Source organism: Lepisosteus platostomus, chromosome 6 (assembly GCF_059453375.1).
Source record: "Lepisosteus platostomus isolate fLepPlt1 chromosome 6, fLepPlt1.hap1, whole genome shotgun sequence".
In the NCBI taxonomy this organism is placed as follows: Eukaryota; Metazoa; Chordata; class Actinopteri; order Semionotiformes; family Lepisosteidae; genus Lepisosteus; species Lepisosteus platostomus.
Genome location: NC_142616.1, coordinates 1,748,151 through 1,766,413, shown reverse-complemented (window position 1 = coordinate 1,766,413; position 18,263 = coordinate 1,748,151). Strand labels below are relative to the sequence as shown.

The 18,263-nt window shown below is 56.8% G+C and overlaps 1 protein-coding gene and 1 long non-coding RNA gene across 2 annotated transcripts in view; one reads left to right on the top strand and one right to left on the bottom strand.

Moving 5' to 3' along the window:
• Nucleotides 1–18,263, bottom strand: part of LOC148659560 (uncharacterized) — a 63,219-nt gene that overhangs the window by 30,622 nt on the left and 14,334 nt on the right. The window lies entirely within an intron of this gene.
• The window catches only part of LOC148659563 (ADP-ribosylhydrolase ARH1-like), an 8,342-nt gene continuing 2,161 nt past the window's right edge, over nt 12,083–18,263 (top strand). The window contains exons 1-4 of the mRNA XM_088635727.1: nt 12,083–12,388; nt 16,671–16,894; nt 16,980–17,078; nt 17,160–17,551. Coding sequence (XP_088491853.1) covers nt 12,381–12,388; nt 16,671–16,894; nt 16,980–17,078; nt 17,160–17,551 — 723 coding nt within the window. The 5' untranslated portion in view covers nt 12,083–12,380. The remainder of the gene's footprint in view (nt 12,389–16,670; nt 16,895–16,979; nt 17,079–17,159; nt 17,552–18,263) is intronic.

Genomic DNA, 18,263 nt, shown 5'->3' with positions numbered 1-18,263 from the left:
AGAGAGAGGGAGACACAGACACAGACGTGGTGTGGGCTGGGAGAGAGAGGGAGACACAGACACAGACGTGGTGTGGGCTGGGAGAGAGAGGGAGACACAGACACAGACGTGGTGTGGGCTGGGAGAGAGAGAGGGAGACACAGACACAGACGTGGTGTGGGCTGGGGGAGAGAGGGAGACACAGACACAGACGTGGTGTGGGCTGGGAGAGAGAGAGGGAGACACAGACACAGACGTGGTGTGGGCTGGGAGAGAGAGAGGGAGACACAGACACAGACGTGGTGTGGGCTGGGAGAGAGAGAGGGAGACACAGACACAGACGTGGTGTGGGCTGGGAGAGAGAGAGGGAGACACAGACACAGACGTGGTGTGGGCTGGGGGAGAGAGAGAGGGAGACACAGACACAGACGTGGTGTGGGCTGGGAGAGAGAGAGGGAGACACAGACACAGACGTGGTGTGGGCTGGGAGAGAGAGGGAGACACAGACACAGACGTGGTCTGGGCTGGGAGAGAGAGAGGGAGACACAGACACAGACGTGGTGTGGGCTGGGAGAGAGAGAGGGAGACACAGACACAGACGTGGTGTGGGCTGGGAGAGAGAGGGAGACACAGACACAGACGTGGTGTGGGCTGGGAGAGAGAGAGGGAGACACAGACACAGACGTGGTGTGGGCTGGGGGAGAGGGAGACACAGACACAGACGTGGTGTGGGCTGGGAGAGAGAGGGAGACAGACACAGACGTGGTGTGGGCTGGGAGAGAGAGAGGGAGACACAGACACAGACGTGGTGTGGGCTGGGGGAGAGAGAGGGAGACACAGACACAGACGTGGTGTGAGCTGGGAGAGAGAGGGAGACACAGACACAGACGTGGTGTGGGCTGGGAGAGAGAGAGGGAGACAGACACAGACGTGGTGTGGGCTGGGAGAGAGAGAGGGAGACACAGACACAGACGTGGTGTGGGCTGGGAGAGAGAGAGGGAGACACAGACACAGACGTGGTGTGGGCTGGGAGAGAGAGAGGGAGACACAGACACAGACGTGGTGTGGGCTGGGAGAGAGAGGGAGACACAGACACAGACGTGGTGTGGGCTGGGAGAGAGAGGGAGACACAGACACAGACGTGGTGTGGGCTGGGAGAGAGAGAGGGAGACACAGACACAGACGTGGTGTGGGCTGGGGGAGAGAGAGGGAGACACAGACACAGACGTGGTGTGGGCTGGGAGAGAGAGAGGGAGACACAGACACAGACGTGGTGTGGGCTGGGAGAGAGAGAGGGAGACACAGACACAGACGTGGTGTGGGCTGGGAGAGAGAGAGGGAGACGCACACAGACGTGGTGTGGGCTGGGAGAGAGAGAGGGAGACACAGACACAGACGTGGTGTGGGCTGGGAGAGAGAGAGGGAGACACAGACACAGACGTGGTGTGGGCTGGGAGAGAGAGGGAGACACAGACACAGACGTGGTGTGGGCTGGGAGAGAGAGGGAGACACAGACACAGACGTGGTGTGGGCTGGGAGAGAGAGGGAGACACAGACACAGACGTGGTGTGGGCTGGGAGAGAGAGAGGGAGACACAGACACAGACGTGGTGTGGGCTGGGGGAGAGAGGGAGACACAGACACAGACGTGGTGTGGGCTGGGAGAGAGAGAGGGAGACACAGACACAGACGTGGTGTGGGCTGGGAGAGAGAGAGGGAGACACAGACACAGACGTGGTGTGGGCTGGGAGAGAGAGAGGGAGACACAGACACAGACGTGGTGTGGGCTGGGAGAGAGAGAGGGAGACACAGACACAGACGTGGTGTGGGCTGGGGGAGAGAGAGAGGGAGACACAGACACAGACGTGGTGTGGGCTGGGAGAGAGAGAGGGAGACACAGACACAGACGTGGTGTGGGCTGGGAGAGAGAGAGGGAGACACAGACACAGACGTGGTGTGGGCTGGGAGAGAGAGGGAGACACAGACACAGACGTGGTGTGGGCTGGGAGAGAGAGGGAGACACAGACACAGACGTGGTGTGGGCTGGGGGAGAGAGAGGGAGACACAGACACAGACGTGGTGTGGGCTGGGAGAGAGAGAGGGAGACACAGACACAGACGTGGTGTGGGCTGGGGGAGAGAGAGGGAGACACAGACACAGACGTGGTGTGGGCTGGGAGAGAGAGAGGGAGACACAGACACAGACGTGGTGTGGGCTGGGAGAGAGAGGGAGACACAGACACAGACGTGGTGTGGGCTGGGAGAGAGAGGGAGACACAGACACAGACGTGGTGTGGGCTGGGAGAGAGAGAGGGAGACACAGACACAGACGTGGTGTGGGCTGGGAGAGAGAGGGAGACACAGACACAGACGTGGTGTGGGCTGGGAGAGAGAGGGAGACACAGACACAGACGTGGTGTGGGCTGGGAGAGAGAGGGAGACACAGACACAGACGTGGTGTGGGCTGGGAGAGAGAGAGGGAGACACAGACACAGACGTGGTGTGGGCTGGGGGAGAGAGGGAGACACAGACACAGACGTGGTGTGGGCTGGGGGAGAGAGGGAGACACAGACACAGACGTGGTGTGGGCTGGGGGAGAGAGGGAGACACAGACACAGACGTGGTGTGGGCTGGGAGAGAGAGGGAGACACAGACACAGACGTGGTGTGGGCTGGGAGAGAGAGGGAGACACAGACACAGACGTGGTGTGGGCTGGGAGAGAGAGGGAGACACAGACACAGACGTGGTGTGGGCTGGGAGAGAGAGGGAGACACAGACACAGACGTGGTGTGGGCTGGGAGAGAGAGAGGGAGACACAGACACAGACGTGGTGTGGGCTGGGAGAGAGAGAGGGAGACACAGACACAGACGTGGTGTGGGCTGGGAGAGAGAGGGAGACACAGACACAGACGTGGTGTGGGCTGGGAGAGAGAGGGAGACACAGACACAGACGTGGTGTGGGCTGGGAGAGAGAGAGGGAGACACAGACACAGACGTGGTGTGGGCTGGGGGAGAGAGAGGGAGACACAGACACAGACGTGGTGTGGGCTGGGAGAGAGAGAGGGAGACACAGACACAGACGTGGTGTGGGCTGGGAGAGAGAGAGGGAGACACAGACACAGACGTGGTGTGGGCTGGGAGAGAGAGCGGGAGACACAGACACAGACGTGGTGTGGGCTGGGAGAGAGAGAGGGAGACACAGACACAGACGTGGTGTGGGCTGGGAGAGAGAGAGAGACACAGACACAGACGTGGTGTGGGCTGGGAGAGAGAGAGGGAGACACAGACACAGACGTGGTGTGGGCTGGGAGAGAGAGAGGGAGACACAGACACAGACGTGGTGTGGGCTGGGAGAGAGAGGGAGACACAGACACAGACGTGGTGTGGGCTGGGAGAGAGAGGGAGACACAGACACAGACGTGGTGTGGGCTGGGAGAGAGAGGGAGACACAGACACAGACGTGGTGTGGGCTGAGAGAGAGAGAGGGAGACACAGACACAGACGTGGTGTGGGCTGGGAGAGAGAGGGAGACACAGACACAGACGTGGTGTGGGCTGGGAGAGAGAGAGGGAGACACAGACACAGACGTGGTGTGGGCTGGGAGAGAGAGGGAGACACAGACACAGACGTGGTGTGGGCTGGGAGAGAGAGGGAGACACAGACACAGACGTGGTGTGGGCTGGGAGAGAGAGAGGGAGACACAGACACAGACGTGGTGTGGGCTGGGAGAGAGAGAGGGAGACACAGACACAGACGTGGTGTGGGCTGGGGGAGAGAGAGGGAGACACAGACACAGACGTGGTGTGGGCTGGGAGAGAGGGAGACACAGACACAGACGTGGTGTGGGCTGGGAGAGAGAGAGGGAGACACAGACACAGACGTGGTGTGGGCTGGGGGAGAGAGAGGGAGACACAGACACAGACGTGGTGTGGGCTGGGAGAGAGAGAGGGAGACACAGACACAGACGTGGTGTGGGCTGGGAGAGAGAGAGGGAGACACAGACACAGACGTGGTGTGGGCTGGGAGAGAGAGGGAGACACAGACACAGACGTGGTGTGGGCTGGGAGAGAGAGAGGGAGACACAGACACAGACGTGGTGTGGGCTGGGAGAGAGAGGGAGACACAGACACAGACGTGGTGTGGGCTGGGAGAGAGAGAGGGAGACACAGACACAGACGTGGTGTGGGCTGGGGGAGAGAGAGGGAGACACAGACACAGACGTGGTGTGGGCTGGGAGAGAGAGGGAGACACAGACACAGACGTGGTGTGGGCTGGGAGAGAGAGAGGGAGACACAGACACAGACGTGGTGTGGGCTGGGAGAGAGAGAGGGAGACACAGACACAGACGTGGTGTGGGCTGGGGGAGAGAGGGAGACACAGACACAGACGTGGTGTGGGCTGGGAGAGAGAGGGAGACACAGACACAGACGTGGTGTGGGCTGGGAGAGAGAGGGAGACACAGACACAGACGTGGTGTGGGCTGGGAGAGAGAGAGGGAGACACAGACACAGACGTGGTGTGGGCTGGGAGAGAGAGGGAGACACAGACACAGACGTGGTGTGGGCTGGGAGAGAGAGAGGGAGACACAGACACAGACGTGGTGTGGGCTGGGAGAGAGAGAGGGAGACACAGACACAGACGTGGTGTGGGCTGGGAGAGAGAGAGGGAGACACAGACACAGACGTGGTGTGGGCTGGGAGAGAGAGGGAGACACAGACACAGACGTGGTGTGGGCTGGGAGAGAGAGGGAGACACAGACACAGACGTGGTGTGGGCTGGGGGAGAGAGGGAGACACAGACACAGACGTGGTGTGGGCTGGGAGAGAGAGGGAGACACAGACACAGACGTGGTGTGGGCTGGGAGAGAGGGAGACACAGACACAGACGTGGTGTGGGCTGGGAGAGAGAGAGGGAGACACAGACACAGACGTGGTGTGGGCTGGGAGAGAGAGAGGGAGACACAGACACAGACGTGGTGTGGGCTGGGGGAGAGAGGGAGACACAGACACAGACGTGGTGTGGGCTGAGAGAGAGAGGGAGACACAGACACAGACGTGGTGTGGGCTGGGGGAGAGAGGGAGACACAGACACAGACGTGGTGTGGGCTGGGAGAGAGAGAGGGAGACACAGACACAGACGTGGTGTGGGCTGGGGGAGAGAGGGAGACACAGACACAGACGTGGTGTGGGCTGGGAGAGAGAGAGGGAGACACAGACACAGACGTGGTGTGGGCTGGGAGAGAGAGAGGGAGACAGACACAGACGTGGTGTGGGCTGGGAGAGAGAGAGAGGGAGACACAGACACAGACGTGGTGTGGGCTGGGAGAGAGAGGGAGACACAGACACAGACGTGGTGTGGGCTGGGGGAGAGAGAGGGAGACACAGACACAGACGTGGTGTGGGCTGGGGGAGAGAGAGGGAGACACAGACACAGACGTGGTGTGGGCTGGGAGAGAGAGAGGGAGACACAGACACAGACGTGGTGTGTGCTGGGAGAGAGAGGGAGACACAGACACAGACGTGGTGTGGGCTGGGAGAGAGAGGGAGACACAGACACAGACGTGGTGTGGGCTGGGAGAGAGAGAGGGAGACACAGACACAGACGTGGTGTGGGCTGGGAGAGAGAGAGGGAGACACAGACACAGACGTGGTGTGGGCTGGGAGAGAGAGGGAGACACAGACACAGACGTGGTGTGGGCTGGGAGAGAGAGGGAGACACAGACACAGACGTGGTGTGGGCTGGGAGAGAGAGAGGGAGACACAGACACAGACGTGGTGTGGGCTGGGAGAGAGAGAGGGAGACACAGACACAGACGTGGTGTGGGCTGGGAGAGAGAGAGGGAGACACAGACACAGACGTGGTGTGGGCTGGGGGAGAGAGAGGGAGACACAGACACAGACGTGGTGTGGGCTGGGAGAGAGAGGGAGACACAGACACAGACGTGGTGTGGGCTGGGAGAGAGAGGGAGACACAGACACAGACGTGGTGTGGGCTGGGAGAGAGAGAGGGAGACACAGACACAGACGTGGTGTGGGCTGGGAGAGAGAGAGGGAGACACAGACACAGACGTGGTGTGGGCTGGGGGAGAGAGGGAGACACAGACACAGACGTGGTGTGGGCTGGGGGAGAGAGAGAGGGAGACACAGACACAGACGTGGTGTGGGCTGGGAGAGAGAGGGAGACACAGACACAGACGTGGTGTGGGCTGGGAGAGAGAGAGGGAGACACAGACACAGACGTGGTGTGGGCTGGGAGAGAGAGAGGGAGACACAGACACAGACGTGGTGTGGGCTGGGGGAGAGAGAGGGAGACACAGACACAGACGTGGTGTGGGCTGGGAGAGAGAGAGAGGGAGACACAGACACAGACGTGGTGTGGGCTGGGAGAGAGAGGGAGACACAGACACAGACGTGGTGTGGGCTGGGGGAGAGAGAGAGGGAGACACAGACACAGACGTGGTGTGGGCTGGGAGAGAGAGGGAGACACAGACACAGACGTGGTGTGGGCTGGGAGAGAGAGAGGGAGACACAGACACAGACGTGGTGTGGGCTGGGAGAGAGAGAGAGACACAGACACAGACGTGGTGTGGGCTGGGAGAGAGAGGGAGACACAGACACAGACGTGGTGTGGGCTGGGAGAGAGGGAGACACAGACACAGACGTGGTGTGGGCTGGGGGAGAGAGAGGGAGACACAGACACAGACGTGGTGTGGGCTGGGAGAGAGAGAGGGAGACACAGACACAGACGTGGTGTGGGCTGGGAGAGAGAGAGGGAGACACAGACACAGACGTGGTGTGGGCTGGGGGAGAGAGAGGGAGACACAGACACAGACGTGGTGTGGGCTGGGAGAGAGAGGGAGACACAGACACAGACGTGGTGTGGGCTGGGAGAGAGAGGGAGACACAGACACAGACGTGGTGTGGGCTGGGAGAGAGAGAGGGAGACACAGACACAGACGTGGTGTGGGCTGGGAGAGAGAGAGGGAGACACAGACACAGACGTGGTGTGGGCTGGGAGAGAGAGAGGGAGACACAGACACAGACGTGGTGTGGGCTGGGAGAGAGAGAGGGAGACAGACACAGACGTGGTGTGGGCTGGGAGAGAGAGAGGGAGACACAGACACAGACGTGGTGTGGGCTGGGAGAGAGAGAGGGAGACACAGACACAGACGTGGTGTGGGCTGGGGGAGAGAGGGAGACACAGACACAGACGTGGTGTGGGCTGGGGGAGAGAGAGAGGGAGACACAGACACAGACGTGGTGTGGGCTGGGAGAGAGAGAGGGAGACACAGACACAGACGTGGTGTGGGCTGGGGGAGAGAGAGGGAGACACAGACACAGACGTGGTGTGGGCTGGGAGAGAGAGAGGGAGACACAGACACAGACGTGGTGTGGGCTGGGGGAGAGAGAGGGAGACACAGACACAGACGTGGTGTGGGCTGGGAGAGAGAGAGAGGGAGACACAGACACAGACGTGGTGTGGGCTGGGAGAGAGAGGGAGACACAGACACAGACGTGGTGTGGGCTGGGAGAGAGAGAGGGAGACACAGACACAGACGTGGTGTGGGCTGGGAGAGAGAGAGGGAGACACAGACACAGACGTGGTGTGGGCTGGGAGAGAGAGGGAGACACAGACACAGACGTGGTGTGGGCTGGGAGAGAGAGGGAGACACAGACACAGACGTGGTGTGGGCTGGGAGAGAGAGAGGGAGACACAGACACAGACGTGGTGTGGGCTGGGAGAGAGAGAGGGAGACACAGACACAGACGTGGTGTGGGCTGGGAGAGAGAGAGGGAGACACAGACACAGACGTGGTGTGGGCTGGGAGAGAGAGAGGGAGACACAGACACAGACGTGGTGTGGGCTGGGAGAGAGAGAGGGAGACACAGACACAGACGTGGTGTGGGCTGGGAGAGAGAGGGAGACACAGACACAGACGTGGTGTGGGCTGGGGGAGAGAGGGAGACACAGACACAGACGTGGTGTGGGCTGGGAGAGAGAGAGGGAGACACAGACACAGACGTGGTGTGGGCTGGGAGAGAGAGGGAGACACAGACACAGACGTGGTGTGGGCTGGGAGAGAGAGGGAGACACAGACACAGACGTGGTGTGGGCTGGGAGAGAGAGAGGGAGACACAGACACAGACGTGGTGTGGGCTGGGAGAGAGAGAGGGAGACACAGACACAGACGTGGTGTGGGCTGGGAGAGAGAGAGGGAGACACAGACACAGACGTGGTGTGGGCTGGGAGAGAGAGAGGGAGACACAGACACAGACGTGGTGTGGGCTGGGAGAGAGAGGGAGACACAGACACAGACGTGGTGTGGGCTGGGAGAGAGAGAGGGAGACACAGACACAGACGTGGTGTGGGCTGGGAGAGAGAGAGGGAGACACAGACACAGACGTGGTGTGGGCTGGGAGAGAGAGAGGGAGACACAGACACAGACGTGGTGTGGGCTGGGAGAGAGAGGGAGACACAGACACAGACGTGGTGTGGGCTGGGAGAGAGGGAGACACAGACACAGACGTGGTGTGGGCTGGGAGAGAGAGGGAGACACAGACACAGACGTGGTGTGGGCTGGGAGAGAGAGAGGGAGACACAGACACAGACGTGGTGTGGGCTGGGGGAGAGAGAGGGAGACACAGACACAGACGTGGTGTGGGCTGGGAGAGAGAGAGGGAGACACAGACACAGACGTGGTGTGGGCTGGGAGAGAGAGGGAGACACAGACACAGACGTGGTGTGGGCTGGGAGAGAGAGAGGGAGACACAGACACAGACGTGGTGTGGGCTGGGAGAGAGAGAGACACAGACACAGACGTGGTGTGGGCTGGGAGAGAGAGGGAGACACAGACAGACGTGGTGTGGGCTGGGAGAGAGAGGGAGACACAGACACAGACGTGGTGTGGGCTGGGAGAGAGAGAGGGAGACACAGACACAGACGTGGTGTGGGCTGGGGGAGAGAGGGAGACACAGACACAGACGTGGTGTGGGCTGGGAGAGAGAGGGAGACACAGACACAGACGTGGTGTGGGCTGGGAGAGAGAGAGGGAGACACAGACACAGACGTGGTGTGGGCTGGGGGAGAGAGGGAGACACAGACACAGACGTGGTGTGGGCTGGGAGAGAGAGGGAGACACAGACACAGACGTGGTGTGGGCTGGGAGAGAGAGAGGGAGACACAGACACAGACGTGGTGTGGGCTGGGAGAGAGAGGGAGACACAGACACAGACGTGGTGTGGGCTGGGGGAGAGAGAGGGAGACACAGACACAGACGTGGTGTGGGCTGGGGGAGAGAGAGAGACACAGACACAGACGTGGTGTGGGCTGGGAGAGAGAGAGGGAGACACAGACACAGACGTGGTGTGGGCTGGGAGAGAGAGGGAGACACAGACACAGACGTGGTGTGGGCTGGGAGAGAGAGGGAGACACAGACACAGACGTGGTGTGGGCTGGGAGAGAGAGAGGGAGACACAGACACAGACGTGGTGTGGGCTGGGAGAGAGAGGGAGACACAGACACAGACGTGGTGTGGGCTGGGAGAGAGAGAGGGAGACACAGACACAGACGTGGTGTGGGCTGGGAGAGAGAGGGAGACACAGACACAGACGTGGTGTGGGCTGGGAGAGAGAGAGAGGGAGACACAGACACAGACGTGGTGTGGGCTGGGAGAGAGAGAGAGGGAGACACAGACAGACGTGGTGTGGGCTGGGAGAGAGAGAGGGAGACACAGACACAGACGTGGTGTGGGCTGGGAGAGAGAGAGGGAGACACAGACACAGACGTGGTGTGGGCTGGGGGAGAGAGGGAGACACAGACACAGACGTGGTGTGGGCTGGGAGAGAGAGGGAGACACAGACACAGACGTGGTGTGGGCTGGGGGAGAGAGGGAGACACAGACACAGACGTGGTGTGGGCTGGGAGAGAGAGAGGGAGACACAGACACAGACGTGGTGTGGGCTGGGAGAGAGAGGGAGACACAGACACAGACGTGGTGTGGGCTGGGGGAGAGAGAGAGACACAGACACAGACGTGGTGTGGGCTGGGAGAGAGAGGGAGACACAGACACAGACGTGGTGTGGGCTGGGAGAGAGAGAGGGAGACACAGACACAGACGTGGTGTGGGCTGGGAGAGAGAGGGAGACACAGACACAGACGTGGTGTGGGCTGGGAGAGAGAGAGGGAGACACAGACACAGACGTGGTGTGGGCTGGGGGAGAGAGAGGGAGACAGACACAGACGTGGTGTGGGCTGGGAGAGAGAGAGGGAGACACAGACACAGACGTGGTGTGGGCTGGGGGAGAGAGGGAGACACAGACACAGACGTGGTGTGGGCTGGGAGAGAGAGGGAGACACAGACACAGACGTGGTGTGGGCTGGGGGAGAGAGGGAGACACAGACACAGACGTGGTGTGGGCTGGGAGAGAGAGAGGGAGACACAGACACAGACGTGGTGTGGGCTGGGAGAGAGAGGGAGACACAGACACAGACGTGGTGTGGGCTGGGGGAGAGAGAGAGACACAGACACAGACGTGGTGTGGGCTGGGAGAGAGAGGGAGACACAGACACAGACGTGGTGTGGGCTGGGAGAGAGAGAGGGAGACACAGACACAGACGTGGTGTGGGCTGGGAGAGAGAGGGAGACACAGACACAGACGTGGTGTGGGCTGGGGGAGAGAGAGAGGGAGACAGACACAGACGTGGCCCGTCTCCCTGGACACCCCCCTCCCTGTCCACACACACGGCCAGGGGGCACAGCGCTGGCTCTGGGGCTCCGGACCTGTGCCCGGGGCTGGGAGGTTGCCAGTTCGAATCCTGTGGCCCAGCAGAGGAATCCTCCTCCTCTGGGCCCCTGAAAGAGGCCCCTGAACCCCAGCTGCACTCCCTATGTGTGTGTGTGTCCTGGAGAGTTACAATCTTCACACTCTACACAACACACTACACTACACACACTCAACACACTATACAATCTAAAAACACTCAACACAACACACTACACTACACACACTCAACACACTATACAATCTAAACACACTCAACACAACACACTACAACACATACTCTACACTACAATCTACACACTCAACACAACACACACTTTACAATCTACACACGCTACACTACACACTCAACACAACACACTCTACACTCTACTCTTCACTGCAATATACACCCACTTAACCCACTTAACACTACTCACTACAATATACACACTCAACACAACACACTACACTTTACACACACTAAACACACACTACACAACACACTACAACACACTCTACAATATTCACACACTACAATATACACACTCAACACAACACACTACACTATACACACACTAAACATACACACTACACAATACACACCACACTACACACTCAACACAACACACTACAACACACACTCTACAATATACACACACTCTACACTACACACTGCAAAATACACACCCAGCACAACACACTACACTATACACACACTACACAACACACTACACTACACAGTGCAATACACAAACTCTACTGTCTACACACACGCTACACAACACACTACAATATACACACACTACACTACACACTACAACATACACACACTCTACACTACAACATACACACACTAGACTACCAGACACACTACACACAGACTACAATACACACACTGTACACTACAACATACACACACTAGACTACCAGACACACTACACTACACACAGACTACAATACACACAGTACACCCACAGTGCGCGCTTGTCCAGCGAGCCCGACTGCGCGCCACGCAGCTGTACAGCGAGCGGGGACTCACGTGAGCGCGCGTCAGCGAGACGCGACCCGGCCGGACGGGGGGGCGGGAGCGAGCGGGTCCGGGCGGGAGCGAGCGGGTCCGGGCGCGCAGCTCAGCGGGGCTGCAGACTGACCGCAGGCGGCGGAGAGCCCAGGATGGACCGGTGAGCCTGTCCGCCGCGGCCCACAGAGCCGGGCACTACACACACTGTACACTACACACTACACACACAGGGCGGGCACTACACACACTGTACACTACACACTACACACACAGGGCAGACACTACACAGCACAGCACACTGTACACACACTGTACACAACACACTACAGACACAGAGCGGACACTACACAGGGCGGACACTACACACTACACACACAGGGCGGACACTACACACACTGTACACTACACACACTGTACACTACACACTACACACACAGAGCGGACACTACACACACTGTACACTACACACACTGTACACTACACACTACACACACAGAGCGGACACTACACACACTGTACACACACTGTACACTACACACTACACACACAGAGCGGACACTACACACACTGTACACACACTGTACACAACAGACTGACCGCAGGCGGCGGAGAGCCCAGGATGGACCGGTGAGCCTGTCCGCCGCGGCCCACAGAGCCGGGCACTACACACACTGTACACTACACACTACACACACAGGGCGGGCACTACACACACTGTACACTACACACTACACACACAGAGCGGACACTACACACACTGTACACTACACACACAGGGCGGACACTACACACACTGTACACACACTGTACACAACACACACACTGTACACAACACACACAGGGCGGACACTACACACACTGTACACACACTGTACACAACACACTACACACACAGAGCGGACACTACACACACTGTACACTACACACACAGGGCGGACACTACACACACTGTACACACACTGTACACAACACACACACTGTACACAACACACACAGGGCGGACACTACACACACTGTACACACACTGTACACAACACACACAGAGAGCCCAGGATGGACGTTGTGTAGCGTGTGTGTAGACAGTAGTGGGTGTCCGCCGCGGCCCACAGAGCGGACACTACACACACTGTACACTACACACTACACACACAGAGCGGACACTACACACACTGTACACACTGTACACAACACACTACACACACAGGGCGGACACTACACAGGGCGGACACTACACACTACACACACTGTACACTACACACACTGTACACTACACACTACACACACAGAGCGGACACTACACACACTGTACACTACACACACAGGGCTGACACTACACACACTGTACACACACTGTACACAACACACACAGAGCCGGGCACTACACAGGGCGGACACTACAGACTACACACACTGTACACACACACTACACACACAGGGCGGACACTACACACACTACACACACTGTACACAACACACTACACACACAGAGCGGACACTACACACACTGTACACTACACACACTGTACACTACACACTACACACACAGAGCGGACACTACACAGGGCGGACACTACACACTACACACACTGTACACTACACACACAGGGCGGACACTACACACTACACACACTGTACACACACTGTACACAACACACACAGAGCCGGGCACTACACACACTGTACACTACACACTACACACACAGGGCGGACACTACACACACTGTACACTACACACACTGTACACTACACACTACACACACAGAGCGGACACTACACACACTGTACACTACACACTACACACACTGTACACTACACACACAGGGCAGACACTACACACTACACACACTGTACACTACACACACAGGGCGGACACTACACACTACACACACTGTACACTACACACACAGAGCGGACACTACACAGGGCGGACACTACACACTACACACACTGTACACAACACTACACAGGGCGGACACTACACACTACACACACAGGGCGGACACTACACACTACACACACTGTACACAACACACACAGGGCGGACACTACACACACTGTACACAACACACTGTACACACACAGGGCGGACACTACACACACTGTACACAACACACTACACACACAGGGCGGACACTACACACTACACACACTGTACACAACACACTACACACACAGGGCGGACACTACACACACTGTACACAACACACTACACACACAGGGCGGACACTACACACTACACACACTGTACACACACAGGGCGGACACTACACACACTGTACACAACACACTACACACACAGGGCGGACACTACACACTACACACACTGTACACACACAGGGCGGACACTACACAGGGCGGACACTACACACTACACACACTGTACACTACACACACAGGGCGGACACTACACACTACACACACAGGGCGGACACTACACACTACACACACTGTACACAACACACACAGGGCGGACACTACACACACTGTACACAACACACTGTACACACACAGGGCGGACACTACACACACTGTACACAACACACTACACACACAGGGCGGACACTACACACTACACACACTGTACACACACAGGGCGGACACTACACACACTGTACACAACACACTACACACACAGGGCGGACACTACACACTACACACACTGTACACTACACACACAGGGCGGACACTACACACACTGTACACAACACACTACACACACAGGGCGGACACTACACACTACACACACTGTACACACACAGGGCGGACACTACACACACTGTACACAACACACTACACACACAGGGCGGACACTACACACTACACACACTGTACACTACACACACAGAGCGGACACTACACAGGGCGGACACTACACACTACACACACTGTACACTACACACACAGGGCGGACACTACACACTACACACACAGGGCGGACACTACACACTACACACACTGTACACTACACACTACACACACAGGGCGGACACTACACAGGGCGGACACTACACACTGTACACACACTGTACACACACAGGGCGGACACTACACACTACACACACAGGGCGGACACTACACACTACACACACTGTACACAACACACACAGGGCGGACACTACACACACTGTACACAACACACTACACACACAGGGCGGACACTACACACACTGTACACACACTGTACACACACAGGGCGGACACTACACACACTGTACACTACACACACAGGGCGGACACTACACACACTGTACACAACACACTACACACACAGGGCGGACACTACACACTACACACACTGTACACAACACACTACACACACAGGGCGGACACTACACAGGGCGGACACTACACACACTGTACACACACTGTACACAACACACTACACACACAGGGCGGACACTACACAGCAAAACACACTACACACACTGTACACAACACACTACACACACAGGGCGGACACTACACAGCACAACTCACTACACAGTACATAATAAACCACACTACACTACACTAATTATACATACTAAACACAAAACACCACACTACACACACTGTACACTGCACAACACACTACACACACAGGGTGGACACTACACTACACACTACACACTACACACTCAGGGTGGGCACTACACAATACATAATAAACCACACTACACTTCATTATACAAACTTAATTATACAAACTACACTATACACACACTAAACACAAAACACCACACTACACAGACTATACACACACTCTACTCAACACATTACACTACACAACACACTGCACACACAGGGTGGACACTACACTACACAATACAAAATAAACCACACTACACTACACAAATTATACACTCTACACTATATACACACTAAACACCACACTACACAGACTATACACACACTCTACTCAACACATTACACAACGCATTACACACTACACTACACTAAACTACACAAATTATACACACTACACTACACTATACACACACTACACAACACACCACACTACTTTACACAAACTATACACACTACACTATACACACACACTACACAACATATTACACACACTACATTAAACTACACAAACTACACTATACACTGTACACAACACACACACTCTACATACTATACACACTCTACACAACACACTATACAAACTGCACACACACTACACAACACACTACAATATACACACACTACACAACACCACTACACAACACTACATTTTACTGGAGTGTCCAGTCAGTGTGTGTATTAACCCCTCTCTCTCTCAGTGCAGTGTTAATGTACTGGAGTGTCCAGTCAGTGTGTGTGTATGAACCCCTCTCTCTCTCAGTGCAGTGTTAATGTACTGGAGTGTCCAGTCAGTGTGTCTGTATTAACCCCTCTCTCTCTCAGTGCAGTGTTAATGTACTGGAGTGTCCAGTCAGTGTGTGTGTATGAACCCCTCTCTCTCTCAGTGCAGTGTTAATGTACTGGAGTGTCCAGTCAGGGTGTGTGTATTAACCCCTCTCTCTCTCTCAGTGCAGTGTTAATGTACTGGAGTGTCCAGTCAGTGTGTGTGTATTAACCCCTCTCTCTCAGTGCAGTGTTAATGTACTGGAGTGTCCAGTCAGTGTGTCTGTATTAACCCCTCTCTCTCAGTGCAGTGTTAATGTACTGGAGTGTCCAGTCAGTGTGTCTGTATGAACCCCTCTCTCTCTCAGTGCAGTGTTAATGTACTGGAGTGTCCAGTCAGTGTGTCTGTATTAACCCCTCTCTCTCTCTCAGTGCAGTGTTAATGTACTGGAGTGTCCAGTCAGTGTGTGTGTATTAACCCCTCTCTCTCTCAGTGCAGTGTTAATGTACTGGAGTGTCCTGTCAGTGTGTCTGTATTAACCCCTCTCTCTCTCAGTGTATGAACCCCTCTCTCTCTCAGTGCTGTGTCTCTAGATCACTACAAGGCTGCGATGCTGCTCAGTGCAGCAGGAGACGCTCTGGGTTTCCGGAACCAGCTGTGGGAGTACAACCCGTCCGGTCCGGATATCCACCAGGAGCTGCAGGCGCTGGGCGGGCTGGGCCGCCTGCTGGTGCAGCTGCCCGACTGGCCGGTCAGCGACGACACGGTGCTGCACCTGGCGACGGCCGAGGCCCTGGCGACCGGTGAGCCCGTGGGCTGGGGCTGCCTGTCCGCCGCGCCCGGAGTGACGCCGGCTCCACCAATCAGAGCGCTTCCTTCCTTTCGCAGGACAGGAAGGGGAGGGTCTTCTGCAGGAAGTGGCGTTCCGCTATGTGGAGGCCATGAAGGACATGGAGGGCAGGAAGCCGGGCCCCTCGAGCATGCTGGGTAGGCTGCCCCCCGCCCCGCGTGCGCGCGCTTGGTCCTGCCCGGCGCCCTGCGTGTCTGACCCCCCTGTCGCCCCGCCAGGCGTCTCCCAGCTCAGGCCCGGCGCCCCCGGAGGCTACAGGATCCCCTACAACCCCGAGGGCTCGGGCTGCGGCGCCGCCATGCGCTCCATGTGCATCGGGCTCAGGTCAGAGGTCAGAGGTCAGGCTGGGGCCACAGGGGCCATTCTGTCCCCACAGGCTAGCGCTCGGCCCTGCGAGTCACCCCTCTCTCTCTCCTCTCTCCCTCCTCTCCCCTCTCCTCTCTCTCTCCTATCTCTCCCCCCTCTCCCCCCTCTTCTCTCTCCTCTCTCTCTCCTCTCTCTCCTCTCTCTCTCCACTCTCTCTCCTCTCTCTCTCCCCTCCTCTCTCTCTCCTCTCTCTCTCCTCTCTCTCCTCTCTCTCCCCCCTCCTCTCTCTCTCCTCTCTCTCCCCCCTCCTCTCTCTCCTCTCAATTCAATTCAATTCAATTCAAGGTGCTTTATTAGCATGACCGATGGGTACAATCAGTGTTGCCAAAGCAAATAAAAATAATAAAATTAACATAGAACAAAACAAAAAATAGAAGTAAAATAAAATCTACAGACATGTTACAGACATTTACAACAAAGACATATTATATAATATCGACATATACTGTATTCGGCTGGAGCATTATTGGGAGACAGACTCACTGTTCCTCAGGCTGTGACAGGAGATCACATACTGGGCTGCCAGATCAACTGAGTTCCCTCCTCCCTCTCCCAGTAGGATTGGGACCTGTTGTGGTTTTGGCAGGTGTGGGAACTCTGGGATTAGATTTCTGAATTTCGGGAAGAATGTTTCTCTAATCCCAGAGTATCTGTCACAGTGCAGTAGGAAGTGCACCTCTGTCTCTATTTCTCCCTGCTGGCAGTGGGAGCACAGCCTGTCCTCTCTGGGCAGCCAGGTCTGCCTGTGTCGCCCAGTTTCTATGGCCAGGTTGTGGTCACTGAGCCTGTACTTCGTCAGGGTCTGTTTCTGTTTGTTATTTTTTATTTTGGTCAAATATTCAGCTAGTGTGTATTGTCTGTTTAAGGTTCTGTAGCATTCCAGTTTATGTTGTGTTTGTGTGTGTGTGTCCCAGTGTGTGAGATATTGCTGTTTGATCTGTGCTGTGATGTGGTTG